The sequence below is a fragment of the Myotis nattereri genome, assembly GCF_964212035.1.
Source record: "Myotis nattereri genome assembly, chromosome: 3".
In the NCBI taxonomy this organism is placed as follows: domain Eukaryota; kingdom Metazoa; phylum Chordata; class Mammalia; order Chiroptera; family Vespertilionidae; genus Myotis; species Myotis nattereri.
Genome location: NC_138077.1, coordinates 23,955,298 through 23,975,636, shown reverse-complemented (window position 1 = coordinate 23,975,636; position 20,339 = coordinate 23,955,298). Strand labels below are relative to the sequence as shown.

General features: G+C 42.1%; 1 protein-coding gene across 3 annotated transcripts in view; it reads right to left on the bottom strand.

Annotated features, from left to right (window-relative positions):
• The window catches only part of SCHIP1 (schwannomin interacting protein 1), a gene marked incomplete at its 5' end in the record, with an annotated part of 115,492 nt that overhangs the window by 52,482 nt on the left and 42,671 nt on the right, over nucleotides 1–20,339 (bottom strand). Inside the window, one exon of one of the 3 annotated variants that reach the window (XM_081086767.1) lies at nucleotides 868–1,522. The exons of 1 other annotated variant lie outside the window; for it this stretch is intronic. In XM_081086767.1, the coding sequence (XP_080942893.1) occupies nucleotides 868–897 (30 nt within the window). Of the gene's footprint in view, nucleotides 1–867; nucleotides 1,523–20,339 lie in introns of those variants that run through there. One more of the 3 variants, XM_081086769.1, reaches the window with a different exon arrangement.

Sequence of the window (20,339 nt, the reverse complement as noted above, 5' to 3'; positions counted from 1 at the left end):
GGCATTGTTGAGTGAGAGAGCTGGTCTCTCAGAGCTTCTAAACTCGGTCAGCTGAGTAAAGCCCGATATTACCTATCCAGGACTTAGATGAGCCATGCCAGAGGTGCAAAGAGCAATTTCTCTGAGGACATTCTCGCTGTCTGTTTACAAGGAGGATACTTGCCATGTTGTCTCCACACAGGAAGGAGTTATTAACACTCTAGAACTGGTCTTTGGAAGGCATCTAAGTGTTTAATTCATAAACTCCAGACAGCAAATTAGCACATAGATGAATATGCATTGTAAAACATTTTCTACTTGGGAGTTTTTTATGCATGCGGGTTGGTACCTTCATTCTTATTCACTAACCACGTAAAAACAATCTATTTGTAAAAATAAGTTTGGAAACACAAGTGCAACTTTAAATATCACAGATACGCTGGCTGATCTTTGAAAATTTCTAAGATCATCGATTACTTCCTATTTACATCATTTCCTTAAAGACAATCCTAAAAACTGGACGTGAAGCAACTCACATCCTATGCAATGAGCAAACACCATATTCTCCGGACTAGACCCCCCCCCACCCCAAGCCCCTTAAATTCAATTACAGTTGAAATAGTTCCTCTTATTCGCAGGCATACAGAACACGCAAAGCACAGATCACCTCGGTGGATTTCACATATGCCTTCAAGGCCAAGGAAACAGTGTTTTCTGCCCCATTAGTCCCAGAAAACCTAATTACAATTCAGATACTGGATGCGATGGAGGCCAGGAGTGGAGGATGGCAAACCCTTGGAAAATCCGGAGAGGCAACCTGCTGCTTGTCGAGAGGAAGGCCTCCCCTCCCAGAGGATGCCGGCCTCGCAGCCAGGCTGTAAATCTTACCTGGTACGAACAGTTCTCCTGATGCACCATCTCAGTGCATCCTAGGGCGCAGACCCCAAGCAGGACGGCTCTGCGAGGCTGCGGGAGCGCGCGGGGCACCCGCGGCGGAGAGCACGCCCTGGGCAGGCAGGGCTCCCCGCAGAGGAAAATGGATGCTGTTTCCCGATCAACCTGCGCAGTGGCACCGCCTGTGCGGGAGGCGCGCAGCGAGCTGGGCTGAGCCGAGCTGAGCTGAGCCGAGCGGAGCTGCTCTCCTCTCTCCGCGGAAACCAGCAGTGAGGCTCACAAACAGGGAGCGAGGACCGGGCTGGGGGAGGGGGCGCTCATCACTGGCACAATCAGCCAATTATATTAGCGGCACAAAGAAAGGGATCAGGCTGGGGCTGGGGCTGGGGCTGGGGTGACCTTCTGGTGCTGTGGGCAGGCGGTTAACGGGCTGTAGGCAGGCGGTTAACGGGCGTGGAAACATTCTAGTCCTCATTAAAGGGGAAAGGCCCGCGAGGGAGAGAGATGGGCGCAAATCAAGGCTGCAGCTGAACTAGATTTCTCCCCCCGCCCCGCTCCCCCCATCCCCATCACCCCACCTCCCTCCCCGCCGGCATCACCCTGCCTTCCCACAGAGGCTGCCTGGATGGTGCTTATAGACAGAGAGGCCTGAGGGCTCAGTTCAGAACTTTTAACGTGCGAGAGGGAAACCGACCCCCTCTGAACACAGACACGGAAAGGATGTTTTCTGCGCTGAGTTTATGAAGTGTGTGTCAACTTTATCACGAAATGAAGGATCTTCGTTCTTTAAAAAAAATATTGTTTTGTAATTCTTTTGATACCCCACTGATTTTTGGCTCTCACCTGCTTTTTAAGTCCACCAGAAATCAGGTGAAATAATTATTCCTATAGTTTTGGTTTGCTTGTTTTTTAGGGACAGAGCTTATTAAAGTCAGTTTAATTCATTTCATAAAAATGAACCTAAATTGCAAGTTTTTTATAGGCTTTGTGTGCGTGTTTACCTATCATCCATCCATCTATCTATCTATCTATCTATCTATCTATCTATCTATCTACCTATCTATCTTTATATAGATCCAATGCTGTGACTCGACTATGTAGACATCTCCAATCCTATATAATAAAAGGTTATATGCAAATTGTCCCCTCCATCAGGAGTTCGACCAGGGGGCAGGCTGGCGGGCCAACCGCCTGAGGCCCTTCCGCCCAGCCAGCCCAGCTGATTGGCCTGATCAGGGCAGGCTGGCCAGACCCCACCCATGCACGAATTCATGCACCAGGCCTCTGAGTACTTAACAAAACCAACCATTGTGCTTAACAGGCAGCAATGCAAAGAAGTCTGCACTTGCAGATGGTAAGCAAAGGAAATACAAGTTGGACCATACATGTCTCTAGGGATCAAAGGATCCAATTTCTGACCTGCTTCAGGGCCTTTCTAGGATTTTAGGATTTATAAAAAGGATCACCCAGGCCTGTAAATTTTTGAAGCTAGTTTAATGATGGAAGATTAAGAAAAGAAACACAATAAATAAAAATTTTCTTATCTATTTTCCTCAGTTGCCATAGGAAATTTGTTTTGTTGTTTCCTAATAAAATGGCCCTGAGCACATAACAGTACTCAATAAAAACTTGACTGAATTTAAACCATCGATTAAAAAAAAATCAATAGGGATATTATATTTAATATCTATCTATCAATTTATCTTCCCCAAAACTCTTATTAATAACTGCAGCCTTCATTGTGCTGCTGAGAAAGAAAAACAAGTACTTTTTGCCCAAGGAATGAAATCAACATGTTTGATAAGTGTTCATATCACGCTCTATCTTAAGGAATGGTGAGAGTTTCCACATGGAATAGCTGGTGACATATTTTTAATTGTATAACAAACATCTCTGTTACCTGGAAAGAGAAAAACCCATTTTTTGAAATATTCTTCATTTTTGCTTTTTGAGATTCAAACAGGAGAAAAGTTGGCTACCTCAATTCAAGGCCACTGACACACTCACATGCATGGCTTCAGCCTTCCGGGTCAGGGGAGTGAAAAGGTGGCAGGGAGGGCCCACATGGCGATCGCACAGGCTCACATTTCAGCACTGGGTTCATGGGTTAAAGGAAAGTATTCTGGAGACGCACCCTCACAGCTCCTCTCCCTGGAACACAGCAGAAAGACAGGGCACGTAACACGTGCAGGACGTTTTAGGCCTCCTGGTTGGCAGGTGGCACGATGAAGCAGAAGCCTGAACTAGATTGTGAGTCTTCTCAGACGAAGAAAAGAGGACAGAAACTTTTCAGGGAAAGGAAACAGTGTGCAGCATACCCCCACCCCAACCTCCATGCTTTCCTACTGAGCACTCCACGCAGGACAGAGAGGGGCAGAGACGGCCGTCTGTGTGGAGTGCCGTGTTTGTTACACAACCACCTAGATGCAGGCTCTGGAATCCCAGGTATGTGCAAGGACAAGCAGGCCAAGGCAAAGGCTTCTTTTGCAAGGTAGCAAATAAGATGAAATGGAAATCTTAAGCCTACAGTAAAAGGCATAATCCCAACTTCCCAAGACAGAACAGTTTTAACTTCAAAGGCTTGACTCAAGTTACTACTTTGACAGTCTGTGACCTTAAGACTCGGGAACATGCTTTCCAAAGCTGTACCAGGCCACTTCCTGGACTCTGTTCTCTTCTGAAAACTGGAAGCTCTGCGACATATTACATAAGCTCCTGAAGACATTTATCATCTGTTGTTAAAAAAAAAAAAAAAAAAAAAAAAAAAAACCTAAACATGATCCCACTCTTCACAGTTGCTATTCCATAAATAGTGGAAGTGACTCAGAGGTGGCTCTGGGCAGAACAGATTTCTGACAATTGTATCCCAAATCCTGACCAAAAAAAAACCCACAAAAAACCTCTCAAGTCGCATAAACAAGTTGAAAAAGAAAAAAAGAAAGAAATATATTAAGCCAGTTTCCCTTTGTAGTCATTCACTGGAAAGGACTTTATGTTACAATTTAAATTATGATTTGCTTGTACAAAAATCTTTAAACAGAAACCAGCTGTTCCAAGAACATTTAAGCTAGAATAATTTATCGAACTACAGTAATGTTTGTTATTTTTGAACTAAAAATATTGATGAACTGTTTAAGTACGGGTTATATAACAAAGAGATTCAGTTCTTTTTCCCAAGTCCTCACAACTTTCCTTCCCATAAGAAGTATTGGGTTTCAAATTTAGGCAGGACTTCAAGAGATACGCTGTTACTTTCTAAGTAGGCCTAAGAAAGTGGTTCAAGACTATAAATCCTCCTTCAACAACAAAAAGGTACCGAAATAAGAGGGGGAAAAAAGCCCAGATATTCTGGTTTATACCTTATGAGTGTGTTCAAATGAAACAATGCTAAATGAGGATGCAGGAGTCCTGGCTGGGTAGCTCAGTTGGTTAGAGTGTGGTCTCAATACACCAAGGTTCCAGGTTTGATCCCTGGTCAGGCACATACAAGAATCAACCATTAAATGCATAAATAAGTGGAACAACAAATTGATGTTTCTCTCTCCCCCTCTTCTTTCTCCTTAAAATCAATTTTTTTAAAAAGGACTCAGTAGAGTAGATTTGGAGAAATGAACCCCCGTTGACTGAGCCAATGTAGTCTGGCCTTGAAATAAAAATTTATCATCAAGTAAAAGTGAGGTTGCAGTGTAGTACTACTTAAATCTCAACCCAAGTTATGTTTTAAAAGGGAAAAAATTACCATTATTCCTATTTCTGCCACCAAGCAAACTATTGTGTAATTAAATCCAAAAAATATTTTTTAATCAGAACAATTAATAGCAACAGAATGAGGGTTTGTTTTTTTTTGACAGTAAATATAGTGATAAAAAGTCACACCCACAGGTCATCTGGGCCTACAGTTTCAAAAGTGAATTATTGGGGTTATGGACTGACCTGGAAGGGACACAGGGAACTTTCTGGCACAAGCTGTATGACTTGATAAAGACTTGGCTTACTCAGGTATACATTTGTCAAAAACATACTGAATAGTATATTTAAGATTTGTGCGTTTCATTGTATATAAAACGTATCTTAAAATAATAAAAAAGGTTCTGTTAACAAATTTCAACTACTTAATGATATGCAGACTGAAGTATGTAGGTGGAGACTTACTGATGTCTGTAACTTACTTTGAAACTAATCAAATAAATGAGATGAACTGATGGATGGAGGGATGGATTGACGGAAAGCTGTGACAAAGCAAGTTTAGTAAAAGATGAATTCTTCAGTCTGAATGGTGCATAAATGGGTATTCACCTAAACATTTTTCAGTTTGAAAATACTATTAAAGAAATGTTGGGGGGAAAAATAAGTTACTGCGGGCTACAGAAGATGAAAAAGAAAGTCATTGTTCTCAGTATTAACCTTTTAAACTTTCCTTAGAAATTTTGGAAAGGCAGGAAGAAATTTTATATAGCTTTTAAGTTTTGCTTTTTTATAGGGCAATGGAAGAAAAGGAATGGTAGGAGAAATTAATCCTGTTCACTTCAGAGAGAAACAGGTCTTTGAGTGAGCCACCCAAAGAAGAATACAGCTGGCATCACCCGAGACAACGAAGCCGAGAAAATGGCTTTGCAGTTTACAAAGTTCTTTTCCCAATGTCTCCCTTGATTCATACAACCCTGTAGTTGAAACAAATTTCTTTTATGTGCCATGTGAAGAAGTGTTTCTGCCCTCAAAGACTTTGGTAAGAGAAATAAGGTTATACACAAATAGCTGCATATAATGATGAGTGAATGAATTAAGTGCATCCAAAGAAATTTTGTTGTTTACTCAGTAGAATTCAGAAGAGGAAGAAAATTCTTAGCTAGGGCAAACCAGGAGTCGGCAATAATCTTGTTTGTTTGATTATTCTCTTCTTAAATGTCTATTTCTAGATTAATGTCAATTTCCTCAGCACTTGGGTCTTGGTTTATTCAGTGTTCTTATCCTCAGAATCTAAACTAGTACCTTGAATATAATAGGCTCTTGATAAATATTTTTGAATGAATGAATGAGTATGACCTTCAGAAAGTTACCTCATTGTTCTTAGCCTCAGTTTCTTCATTTCTATGAGAATAACATGTAAAATAGCCCTTAGTTGCTCGGGAAAGGATCAGAAATAGATTTTTTTGTCCTCTCCTAATTAAAGGCAACAACAACAGTCCAAGGAATAAAGGGAGGCCTGAAGGATGGAGGTGATAGTGGGAATGGGAAGGAAAAGACAGGGGGGATGCATTCCCTGAAACACCATGAAAAATGATCTGTAGGCACCTAGGCAATGATGAGACATGGGGGAGTAAACAAGACAAGGCATCATAAGGTTCTGAGACCGCTGACAAGTAACACTGGTGCTGTGAAAAGATATAAGGAAGTTAGAAGAAGGAACTAATTCTGAGGGATTGGGTTGCAGTAATGAGGTCTTTTATTTTTCACCATAAAGTTATGAGTTGGAGGTGCAGGAGGCTCACAAGAGAAGTCAGGCCAACAGATAGAATTTGGGGGTCTTTTTCAAGGAGAGAATAGTTGAAGCTATAGAAATGGATTAGATTAAGGAAGCGATTACAAAGAACTAATGAGAAACAATGACATCTCCATGGTAAACAAAATAAGGACACCCCCAAATATCTATATCCTAATCCCCACCTGGGAAAGGGCAATCAAGGTTGTTAATCAACTGACCTTGAGATGGAGACATTATCCTGAGTTATTCTGACTGGTCCAATGTATCACAAGAATCCTGATAAGGTAAAAGGAGGAGGCAGAAGAGGAAGAACCAGAGAGATGGCAGTGTAGGAAACACTAGGGTTGGTTGGCTTTGAAGACAGAGGAAGAGAGCATAAGCCAATGAATGTGAGAGGCCTATAGAAGACAGGAAAGGCAAGGCAATGTAATGAGAGGTCAAGGAGAGGGAGAGGAGGCTGACAGAGCTCAACGGTTTCAAATTCTGCTGGGAAACTGAAAAGACTAATAGTTAAATGGGAAACCCAACCGAAAGCCATTAGTTTTGACTATTGGAAAGTCATCAGTTTCCCTTAAAAGAATAATTTTGGTAGTAGTGTTTTAGGGGTGGATGCCAGGCTATAAGTGGTTAAGAAGTTGCGGGACTGAGTAGAGAGTAGTTTGTAAAGTTTGTGGATAAATTAGAGCAGCGGTTCTCAACCTGTGGGTCGCCAACCTGTGGGTCACGACCCCTTTGGGGGTCGAACGACCCTTTCACAGGGGTCGCCTAAGACCATCGGCAAACACATATATAATTACATATTGTTTTTGTGATTAATCACTATGCTTTAATTATGTTCAATTTGTAACAATGAAAATACATCCTGCCTATCAGATATTTACATTACAATTCATAACAGTAGCAAAATTACAGTTATGAAGTAGCAACGAAAATAATTTTATGGTTGGTGATCACCACAACATGAGGAACTGTATTAAAGGGTCATGGCATTAGGAAGGTTGAGAACCACTGAATTAGAGCTTTAGGGTAGTAGCTTGAGTATGTAATAGAATTAGAGAGTTTGTCATTATGGCTGATTTTTAAGACGGGGGAGATCTAAACATATAGGTGGGCAGAAGGGAGGGAGCCAAGGAGTAGCGAGAAACCGACCATGGTAAGTGGATGATAACTGAAAGGGCCAGGTCCTGGCAGAGTGAGATCAGGAGCACATGACAGGAGTTCATTCAGCCTTGGAACTGAGGATATGGTGAGTAAAGTTACCCACCAATGTTAAGGAAGGAGGAGGTTGCAGGGGAGATGGGGAAGACGCAGGAGCACGGATGGGTAAGTACCCTTGATTGGGTCTTTCAAGGAACAGCGATGCTATAAACTGCAAGGACAGGGAGGCTGGCTAGGGTGGTGGGACCAGAGAGGCTGGACCAGCTTTCCCAAGAGATGTTGTAGGGGATGTTGCTGTATTATTTGAGAATATTCAACTAATGCTATAGGAGAACAAGATAAACAAATGGAATGGATAAAGCTTATAAGATGTGTTAAGTATAGGTAATGAATATGTAGTAGCTTGTCACACAGAGGTAAAATGGGTAACTGTGTTAGATTTAGACAACGAATAAGCAAGTACACAGAGGCAGAATTCATGAGATGTACTAAGTATTGCAAAGTTAGTCACCTGGATGCTGGATGTCTTAGACTAGATCGAGCATGTCTGCCGAGCATAGAGCACAGAAAGTGATAGAAAGACTGAAGAATCCTCTAATATTCACGGCACACTAAATAACCCGAAGCACACGAGGCACTCAATATTCATTGGACGGTACAGCGGCTGCCCATTTGAGACACCCATTCTGGTCCTCTGTGTCATTTGCCCAAATAATACAATCTACAGCTGCTCATCAGGTGAGGGGGCAAGCTGCAGAGGGAGCCAGGGGACTCGCCCCCGTGTCTCTGCTAAAGCAAGTTGTGTGTCATTAGCAGACACCTTCTGTCTAATTGGGCCTCCTTTCTCAAACCTCAACTCTGGTTTGTAACCATATTGTCAACAGGGAAGGTGGCTGTGGCGGAAAGGCTGGGCATACAAATACTGCATGACCCAAGATTCAGGTAGTGTGGTCCTTCCACACTCCTGCATCATATCCTCAGTATGATTCTGGTGAGGAAGAAGTTAGGGAAAAATCCCAACAAGTGGAACAAAGAAGCAGGAGTCCACATCACAGGACCCTAAGGTGCTAGGTCCTCTCACCTGAGCTCCCACCCCCACACATGATCAGAGGGAAACAGGTTGTGGCAGGACACCCCTGCAGTGGTCACAGAAGTCACAACCACAAGGCTAAAACCAGATCATTCCAAGATGGAGGAAAAACGGACCAGAGAGCAACTCCAAAGCTCATCATACCATCATTATCATGAAAACTGACATAAGTAGAGTCCAGGGGGGCGGATACCATGACATTTCCAGAATGGATCATGTTAGGAATAAGGTCCCCTCTCAACCAGAAGGTGCAGTCAGAATTTGGCACCACAAAGCTTAGAAACATCCCACCCTCAGAAACACATAAAATCCCAACTACTAACCACAGTGTGCAATCCACTCACACTGGCCCGAGTCCATTTGGAGATGTACCTCCACTTCTTTCAGGCGCATGTGTGTCCTGGCCTCTTTTTCTCTACCTGAATAAAACTTGCTCTCATTCTCACTTTTACTCACACGAGTCAAGAGTCTGGAGGCTGGGTGACATGCGAAAGGTCTGGACCAGGGGTCCTCAAACTACGGCCCGCAGGCCACATGCAAATACAAATATTGTATTTGTTCCCGTTAATGTTTTTTTTACTTCAAAATAAGATATGTGCAGTGTGCATAGGAATTTGTTCATAGTTTTTTTTTTTTTTTTAACTATAGTCCAGCCCTCCAGTGGTCTGAGGGACAGTGAACTGGCTCCCTGTTTAAAAAGTTTGAGGACCCCTGGTCTGGACCGTGCTGGGGTAGGGCCATCCCCGGGCATGGAACTGGCCCGGTGACACTGGGACCAACTCCAATTCATGAGGAGGTGCGGGTTTTCCTACACCACCAAGCAACTCTTGGACACTAGCTGCGTGTCCTCCAATTCAACTCATTTCTGACACTATCTACCTGGTTAAGGGTTTAGTCCATATGACTGCCCTTCCTCCCCATTTTAGATGCCAATTGCAAGTCCAGGTTGTCACCTGCGCTTCTGCAACTCAGGAAAAGCCAGATGTAAGAGATGTGTAGGGCAAGGTATGGGGGAAAGGGCATACCTTTCTCTCCCTGCATGCCACCCTTCCCAAATCTCCACATGTTTACCCACCCAGATGCTTTCTGAACCCCACTGTTTAGAGTTTTTATGGAGACTTCATTTTATAGGCACTGTTGATTAAATCACTGGCCATTGGTGATAGACGCCATCTGCAGGCCCTCTCCCCTCCCCAGGGGCCTCAGGGTGGGGAATGAAAGTTCCCATCCTCTGATCCTGTGGTTGGCAGCCCCTGGCAATCAGTCCCCAAACTGTGGTGCCTTCTAAAAGCCACCTCGTTAACATAACAAGAGATACCTTCACTTAGGAAATTCCAAGGGTTTTAGGAGCTCAGTGCCAGAATGGGGATGAAGACCAAATCAGAATATCACACTAAGTATATCAGCTCATTCCATCTGGAGCCCTTGCTGCTTGATATGCACTGATTTAATGAACTATGATTTGAGCATCTTAATCTGGTCTGAGACTTCTGGGAGAGTGCCTGGCAGTGAACTTGGAAGCTACTATTGTGGAGACAGAGGGAAACTAGATAGACAGGGACTGGGACCTTTGGTGGGGTTGGGGGTGGGGTGGGGGGGTGGGGGAAGGGGTGGAGGGGGGTGAGGAAGGGGAAGGGAGGAAAGAATGAAACGGGGAACCCAACTGGCTGGCGTAGTTACTAAGGTACTCCAACTGGGCGGGGAAGGAAAGGGTGACTATTGGAGACATGAACTTTAAAATGTATGAATGTTGCTAAGACAGGCAGCTTGCAGATAACCAATCACAAGATAGTAAGGCGTATAAACCAATCCCAAGGATGTTGCTAAGGCAAAATTCTTTGGAAGGACCAATCAGGGACTACCAAGCATATATATACAAAAAAGCGGTGTGCTTCCTCTTCTCTCTCTCCCCTCAGTGCACTGGGCGCTCCTATGGCAGGAGATAAGCTCCCCTGCACCCATGTGGCTTATGGCCATGTAGGGCTCTACATGCGGTCTTGTAGACTTTAACACCCAGCTGCAACATGGAAAGGAAGCCCTGGACACTGGCCTGCTTCTGGAACCCCAGGCGCACCTTTTCCAGGACTGGCTTCTCTCAATAAACTTTGCCTCCCTTAACCATTTTTGTCCGCGACTTCATTCTTCGATTTCACGAGACAATGATCTCGAACTCAACACCGCACATTTTGGTTTCATTATTGCATCAAGGTCATTTCCCACAGCAAATGATGCTTGGTGTCATGATATTCCCACAACTTCTTCCCACATACTCTGAGCCCAAAAAATGGGAAGTGAGAGAAAGATAAAAATAAGAGAAGTTGTAATATTTTATCTTAATAATTGTAAATAAGAAACTTATCTGAGAGTCTTGTAAATTATGTAAATTGACTATTCTAATCCTGGCTACATTTATGTTTATTAATTCAGATATTAAAAAATAGTTTCTGAAGCAAATTATTAGTGTGAATCAATGGTTATCTTTCTTTTATTTTTCTTTAAGTATTAGAATCTGCTTTGAAAATGAAAACCAATATGCAAAACAATCAAAGTGTTTTTAATGAAGATAAAATTATTGTTAGTTCAATTTTATATTATTTACTTACTAGAGGCCCAGCGCACGAAATTTGTGCACAGGTAGGGTCCCTAGCAGGTGCCGGCTGCCAGCTGGGGCCTCCCTTCATTCCATCCTGCCCCCTGGTGGTCAGTGCAATGTCATAGCGAGCAATCGAACTCTCGGTCGGTCAAATTCCCAAGGGGACACTTTGCATATTAGGCTTTTATATATGTAGATTATATATCCTCCAATGAGAACATTAGGCTGTTTTGTTAAACACAAACAGTTAAAAATAGAACTCGAAGTCTATTCTAGCCTTATTCCAGCTGTATTTTTACCTTTCTTTCTTTATTTTATTTGTGCCACATCAAGAGAATTCTGTTTCACACAGGTAAGTAGTTTGGAAATGGTAATAGTCCTTTTTAATAGCTCATGTGGCAATCTCTGGATATTCTTCATTAACTATATCCAGAAGCTTGAAAACAAAGTAATAAGACATTTATTTCAAAACTGACGTACTAACATTACACATCAGTTGCTCACATTTCTTATTGTCAACAAGATTAAGACAGAGTAGCCCAACCCATAACAGGTCATCAACCTCGGACCAGACGTTTTCATTTGATATATTGGGCATTTGTTAGTCATTGCACCACTCACCTATTTGGCTTGATGAGAGAATTTGCCAAACAGATGTGCACTACCCTAACCTGCCATGGCGCCAAGCTGGGGTTCTTGGACCACTCAAATAATTCTTCCTGCTTGGACATGCAAGAGTTTTCAGCAAGACCACTACAGAGCTCTCATGGCCCATGACACATTCACAAGCTCAATTTTGAAGACTGTAAAAAACTTCTTAACCTGGCAAATTAATAGGCTGATATCAAGGGAGTGGGGGGGGCGGGGGCGGGGTGTGAAGAAAAATACTCTGCCTGGATATGAGGGACGACATCACTACAAATTGGACTGAAGTGGTATCTTCTTACCACAGCTTGGCAGGACAACGTTTCTCCAAAAGCCCAGACAATCTCAATGATATCTCTGTTCTCAATGATTTTCACGTCTCAGAACTTTTGATTTTGATTTCCAATTTGATTTTGGGGGGTGGGGGTTGGGGCCGAGATGTTTAGCAGTTCATATAAATAGGTGAAAATGAGCCTCTAAAATTACCGCCCCGCAACCCTGGGTTTCTGCAGACACAGTTTGAAACCTGATGTGTCAGGCAGTGCTATAGCGGGCAGCCTCCCTCTCCCTCTAGAATAATGAGATGGTTTATATTTCAATAGAATCTGCCAAAGTGCTTGTTTATTGGACACCGTCCTAGTCCTCTCCCCATAGTATTTTCTGGCCAATGCTGACTGAAATGCGCACACTGTGGAAAAATAGTAACTGACTCAAAGATAAGCTTGGGTCACGTCTACATGGTTTCACCTCAAATTTATGTCAATGTTTAAAGATCATTTCTTTTAGTCTACATTTAGTTCTGACTTTGGAGTCACAGAGAGAAATGGCAGAAAAAGTGAGGGTAGTACAACCTGCCAGGGTGAACACAAGTCTTTCCAAATAAAAATAAGTTTATTTGTCAAGAGAGGCGAAGCTAGAACTAGCACAAAGTGTGTGTGTGTGTGTGTGTGTGTGTGTGTGTGTGTGTGTAAAGAAGGGGGCAGACCTTCCCTTCATCCCTCCATCCCTCCCAGCTTTTTAGTAGCTCAGGTAGCCTTACCTACAATATGAGGGCATTTAGCTCAAGCAATATTTGGAATCTCTGACGACAAAAAAATTATGTTCATTTCTCTGAGGTGGTGATGGCTTAATTTAAATAAAACCAGATCAAGAGAGAATTAGGAAAGGAGACTGACCCTCATCTTGAAGGAAGGTGACCTCTAGTGGACAACTGTGTTTTTCAACCAGTTCAAACTACGCATAGGACAATGATATTTTAATATCAGTTATAAATATAAATATATGTCTTAAGTTACATTTAAAAAAGAGTATAAAGGTTCCTCTAACGCTAACACATCCAACATTATAACCTAGGCCATCTTTGATGGTTCTGAAGGTGATAGAGCCGTGGACCAGAAGTCCCAGATCTGGATTCTGGGCTGGACTGTGCCTCTTACTAGGTGCATTGGGCAACTTCATATCTCAGAGCCTGTACTTCCTTATCTAAAAAATGGGCTGACTCATAGACAGCCATCTTCCTGTGCTTCCCTACCCCCTTTTTTCATGCTGTTGATTTTTTAAAAATTTTTTAAATCAGGTTTATTTTATATAAGTTTTCCAAATAAGCAACAACAACCAAAAGAAAACAAAACAAGGAAAATCAATACCATCACATACTGCCACTGAGTGAGTCAGCAAAAAATGATTAGATTTCCATTTAAGGTCTTCCTGACATAAACATATGAATGTAAAGGTACTGATTTCCTTTCTTTTTATATTGACTGTGAAAAAATATGTTTCCAAAACTAAACCCACTGGATCACCAGTTTATCATGAAAGCTAATTTTATTATAAAATAGCTACTATTTTTGACAGATTTATTTACAGAATAAAACAAAATAATAATGAAAAGAAGGGATGCGTAATAATCTATGTAGTCCATTTCTTCTGAAAACTATCTGCTCATCAACTCATGTATTTTCCTAGTTCACCACTGAACTCTGGACAAGGCAGAATAATTTATGACTCAACTCAACATAATCTCTAACAACTCAACATAATCTCTAAGAAACTATTAAAATTCTTTAGTGGTCCTTAAATCTTTTTTCCCACCCTCAATATAAGAGTAGTGTTGAAATGCTATTAGTTATAATGGGATTTAGTACTTAAGAGCTTTCTCAGGTAGATTCTCAAACCAGCTTTTCCTGGACGATTTTATAATCTTTCTCGTTCTCAGCCTCAAAAGAGGTGTCCAATGATTTTAGTTGCTGAAGGGTAGGAAAGCAAACACTGGTTTAATAAAAGGTTTTCTGAAGTGTAATAAAAATGCCAGCCTATCCTTAAAAAATTTCCTTAACTCCCTTGATCTTAAAGCTATTGAGTCAAGAAAGCTTCTCGCCTTTTAAAAATGAATTCTTTCAGAATGTAAAGCCACAGGCTAGGAAGTGACTCTACTCCTAACAGGTGCACTCATTCTCAGAGGGGAGGGTTAAAATCGGTTACGGATAATTCATGAGCAGTAACATTAATCTGCAGGTTAATAGCAACTCTTCTAAAAACCCCGTAACGAACCAGTTTTCCTCGGTGAAGGGCAAAGACAGCCTCTTTCAGACACAAGCTGGGCCAACAAAGTGTTCATTTATTGTAAGTGCTCAGACTTTTAATCATCATTTATTGAGAAGTGGAGACGGAAATCAGCAGTCCCTTTGAGGTCTTGCACCTTGCAGAGCACCTCCTAGCACCTCGCCTCTCTCCGCATCAGAGATGACGATAAGGGATCGCAGACCTGGCTTGTTTCCATTCCTGACATTCAAAGTAAAAGAAAAAACTAGAAAAGTAAACCCGATCCGTTTTGCCTCTGCGCCAATGCTCCCACTCTTGCGCTCACGGCCTGACCCCCGGCGGCGTGACTGGGAGGAATGGTAGCCAGCGGAAAGGGCACACATCTGCTCTGCAGGCAGCAGTGGGAACCTACAATGATGGGTAAACTACTTGTGTTTTGTTTTGAGGTTTTTAAAATCAAATTTCCAAAGGACAGAAGTGATTATTTCAGCAGAGTTGTCGCTGCAGCTGAGGCAATCAGGCCTCCGGCCCTAACTTTGGATGGCATAAATTTATAAAACATCATTTAAAACGAATTTTAGACTCATTCACTCACCCAGCCGCCCCTGATTTGATAGTTTGGGTAGTTGCATGCTCCTTTAATTACTTCCCAAACTGTTGCCAAAAAAATTAAGCACTTGCAGCCTTAGTTATTCTTTGTGAGTGAGAAATACGTCTACTGAAATCATAAATCAGACTATGTCAGATCTTGGTTTAAGACTCCTTGCTGGTTTCCCACAACATTTAGGATAAAATCCTAAATCCCCACAGGCCCTGCTCTACCCTCCAGGCTTCTTTTGCTCCTTGAAAATTCTTGCTCACTTAGCTCTGGGCGCACTGGCTGCCGATCAGATTCCTAGAAAGGCCAAGCCTGCCCCTCCTCTGGGCCTTCACATGAGTTGGTTCTCAATCAGAACGTCCCTCCCTTTTCTGCCCAGTAAATTACCGTGTTTACAGCCCTTTCCTTAACCTGCAGTCTAAATAATGTCCTGCCTCAAATCCACTTAGCACACACAGTGTCTTCTTAATACTTAGCACAATTTGTAACTATCAGTTAATTTGTGGTTTTTTAATATTGATTTTAGAGAGAAAGGAAGAGGAAAGGAGAGAGAGAGAGAGAGAGAGAGAGAGAGAGAGAGAGAGAGAGAGAGAGAGAGAGAGAGAGACATAGACATGAGAAACACTGATTGACTGCCTCCTTGTAGGTCCCCCACCCAGGATAGAGCCCACAACCTGGGCATGTGCCCTGACCAGGAGTTGAACTGGCAGCCTTTACTGGCAGTTCAAGGAACACTCAACCAACTGAGTCACTCTGGCCGGGCCAGTTAAGCAGCAGTTTGTTCCATGAGGCTGTACACTCCATGAGAGAGCAAGGGCCATATCTGACATGTCTACCGTTGTCTGTCCAGCATCTAGCCTGGTGCTGAGCATAGAGTAGGTGTTGAGTAAATATTTAAATAAATGAATGAAATCATGAAGTTTTCTAACATCAGGGCCTTGGGATCCAGAGCAGGAGTGTGCCCACAGCCAGCTGTTGTTAGTTCAATTCACCACCGCGGCCAAATTGGCCAAGTGAGATATCCTCACCTCAAGACAGCGGGGAAGCCTCACCTGGACCCCTGGGAGGCTGAATGCCGGCTGGTGAGCCAGGTAGCGAGGCCTCGGGCTTTATCTCCCTCCTCGCAATGAACTGTGTGTTGGCAGGCTCAGAGGGGCCCCTGTCCCCCCAGACTTCCCCGGGGCATGACCAGCTGTGCCAGCTGAACCTGAGGGCCAAGCACTCATTTACAGCTCCCCATGGACACTTAGCCCTTTCTAACCTGCGTCCACTAGACCACTGCCCCCAACTGCATACAAAATTAATTAAAAAGAAAAAAACAGCCCAGTGTTTGTTTCCCCTTCTCAATTTGCTACCTTGTGAGATAGACTGTTGGTCCAGAGGCTAGCCTGGCAAAAGAGAAAACAATTTGATACTGTCAACTCGTGCACTCCATAAAAGAGGATATTGGTAAGTACGCAAAGTCAGAATTCTTATATTTAAGGGATGATCAAGTGTTCCACCTTATTTTCTAATCAAAAGAATAGGATGCAAAATAACTGGTAGAAAGGTGAGTGGGGTTTGAGACATGCTTTTAAATTTGCCTGCCTACCCTGGAGGTTTAGGCTAGGAAAAAAAAAAAAAAAAAAGGAAAAATTTAGCATGTTTTCTCTCTTAGACAGAGGAAATCAAGCAAATGAAAATGACAGCTAGAACCAACCACCGACCTACAATTTAGGCTGTGGCTTTCCAAAAAGTATCCTCATGTTTGAAGAAGAAATGCTGGATGTGACTTTGAGTCTCTAATCCAAGTGCTCCTCTCTGTAGAAACCATTTGCTGTTCTATAATATAGCATCCTCACTGATTATATTTCCACAGTAAGAGAATTACTGAAGTTTCAGTTCTCACTTGCCCTGTTTCCATGATAAATTAATTAATCCTGAACCTGGGTCAAGCGCACAGGGTAGAGGTCTGACACTGCTGAATCCGGAAAGCCCACGAGGATGCCTCATTTAGCACCAGCCACGTAATCCGGGTTTGATAGTTAATCTCTGCAGGGACTTTGCTTCTCCTACACCATGGGTCGCGTGAGGCAGGTATGCCATCTATCCCCAGATGGATGACGATTCAGTCTGGAATGCATCCCTGCCCTGTCCTGCCCGTGTGGTCCCTTCTACCCCATGGCTACCGCTCTTGGATGTACACACTACAGGAAGTGGGTGGCTCCTGCAAAGACAACACGAGAGTTCCTACAAGCAGGTAGGGAATGCTCTTGAGGAAGGAGTCAATGCTCTGTTTAGCAAGACTGATGTCATGCTTCATTTGCAGTTAAGAATAACATTCATGCCGAAACCGGTTTGGCCCAGTGGATAGAGCGTTGGCCTGCGGACTGAAAGGTCCCAGGTTCGATTCCGGTCAAGGGCATGTACCTGGGTTGCGGGCACATCCCCAGTAGGAGATGTGCAGGAGGCGACTGATCGATGTTTCTCTCCCATCGATGTTTCTAGCTCTCTATCTCTCTCCCTTCCTCTCTGTAAAAAATCAATAAAATATATTTAAAAAAAAAAAAAAAAAAAAAAAAAAGAATAACATTCAGCTCTGGCCAGTGTTGCTCAGTAGCTGGAGTGCCAGCCTGTACACTGAAGGGTCTCAGGTTTGATTCCTGGTCAAGGGCATGTACCTGATTTGCAGATTTTATCACTGGCCTGGTTGGGAGCATGCAGTGGGAGGCAAGCAATCGATGTGTCTCTCTCACATCGATGTTTCTCTCCCTGCTTTCTCCCCCTCTGTCCTTCCTCCCTTTTAGTCTAAAAATCAATGGAAAAAGTATCATTGGGTGAGGATTAACAAAAACAAACAAACAAACAAAACAAAATAAAGAAAAAAACTCCAAAATGGATTACAGACTTAAATATAATACTCGAAATCATAAAACTCCTATAAGAAAACATAGACAGTAAAATCTCTGACATTTACCTTTGTAATATTTTTTCTGACATATCTCCTTGAGTAAAGACAACCAGAAAAAATAAAGGGAACTACATCAAACTAAAATGTTTTTGCACAGCAAATAAAACCAACAACAAAACAAAAAGACAACCTACTGAATGGAAGAAGATATTCTCCAATGATACACCCAATAAGTGGTAAATATCCAATTTTTTAAAATTAAATTTATTTGGATGATATTGGTTAATAAGATATTTGGTTTCAAGATTATATACACCTCTATGATAAATGATCTGTATATTGTATTGTGTGCCAACCACCCAAAGCCAAATCATCTTCCATCACCATATATTTGGCCTCCTTTACCCCCACTCACCTAATACATAAATTTTATAAAGAACTCACACAACTCAACACGAAAAAAATACCCCACAATTCAATTAAAAAATGAGAAGAGGATATGAATAGACAGTTCTCCAAAGAGGGCATACAGATGGCCAACAGAAATATGAAAAGATGCTCAACATCACTAATCATCAGAGAAATGCAAATCAAAACCACAAGGAGATATCACTTCACACCTGTCAGAATGGCTACCATCAATAAATCAACAAACAAAAACTATTGGTGAGGATGTGGAAAAAAGAGAATCCTCGTGCACTGTTGGTGGGAATGCAGATTGGTGCAGCCACTATGAAAATCAGTAAGAAAGTTCTTCAAAAAATTGAAAATGGAGCTGCCTTGTGACCCAGTGATTCCACTTTTGGCTATTTATCCAAGGAAACCCAAAACATTAATTAGAAAGGATGTATGCATCCCTATGTTCATTGCAGTGTTATTTATAATTGCCAACATATGGAAGCAACCCAAATGCCCATCAATACACAGGTGGATAACAAAGCTGTGGTGTATATCTATAATGAAATATTACTCAGCCATAAAAAATGATGAAATCTTACCATTGGCAATAGCATGGATGGACCTAAAGGGTATTATGCTAAGTGAAAAAAGTCAGAGAAAGACAAATGACATACAATTTCACTTATATGTGGAATCTAAAGAACAAAATAAATGAACAAACAACATAGAAAGAGACTCAAAGATACAGAAAACTGAAGGTTGCCAGACAAGAGATGGGTGGAGGGCTGGGTGAAAAAGGTGAAGGTTAAGAACTACAGATTGGTAGATACAAAATAGTCCCAGGAATGTAAAGTACAGCATAGGGGATATGGTCAAAAATATTATAATATTAATAGGGACCCGATGCACAAAATTAGTGCAAGGGGCTCGACCCTTGCAGCTGCGGCAGCTTGCCTCGGCCCTCGCAGCCCTGGCTTCATCTGGAAGGTTGTCCAGCTGTCTGGTCTAATTAGCATATTACACTGTTATTATTACAGATGGGTGGGTACTGGAAATATCGGGGGGACCCCTTTGTAAAGTACTGTCTGTATATGATTATTTAACCACTGTGCAATATTCCTGAAACTAATAAAAATAATTTCAACTATAATTGAAAAATAAACTAAAAAAAAATACTACATATATACTTTTTGTTTATGGCTTACCTTCCAGTATCATATCAGCTTTAGGATGTCAGGGGCTGTATTTTGTTTTCAGCTGCCTCCAGCATCTACCAAACTAAGACACAGCACTCACCTCAATAAACATTTCTTGAACGAATGATCAGAGATGCATGTTTTCCTTCTTTTCTTACTTTTCTTCAGGTTTCAGTTACTTTGCTCTAGTAACTACCTCCAGCTCTTGATGGTAAAATTCATTTAATTTCAGACAGAATGAAAGCTAAAGGCTTTTAAATATTCTATACTGATAAACTCATTTGAAAATTTATACATATATATTTTTCTTTAAAAATAACTTATCTGTAATTATAATTTTTAGGAATTTTAATCATTCCTCTCACAGGAAAAAAAATCATAATTTCAAGTATTTACTATTGGTGTCTGATTTATCTTCAAGTGGCAGAAGTTCCTAATACCTACTGATTAAGGTAGGTGTAGAGGAAAAAGTAAAAACACCATGATTCTAAAACTGATTAATTATTCTGAGGAAATCACTTTACATTATAGAATTCCCCTCAGGGTTGCCCCCCTGGAGCCCTAGAAATCTTTCTATAATGTCCATCTGGAATCTGGTCAGCGAGCTGGGAGAGGCCACCAGTAGAGGTCTTCAGGTTGCCAGGTGTTTAACATTGGTTACAACCTTCATTCAAACCTGGAAATAACTGACCAATCTCTGGACCAGACCACCTGGCCCAGGGAGAGATAGCTCCCAGGACCTGATCACCGGAGCGTTGGCCCCGAGGTTGGGGCTACTAGGTGGGGGCTACGCCACACCCTGTGGCCCAGGCTCCACCTAGGAGACAGCAAGAGAAAAGCATGTGGGGAGAGATCTAGGGGGTGACCCAGGCAC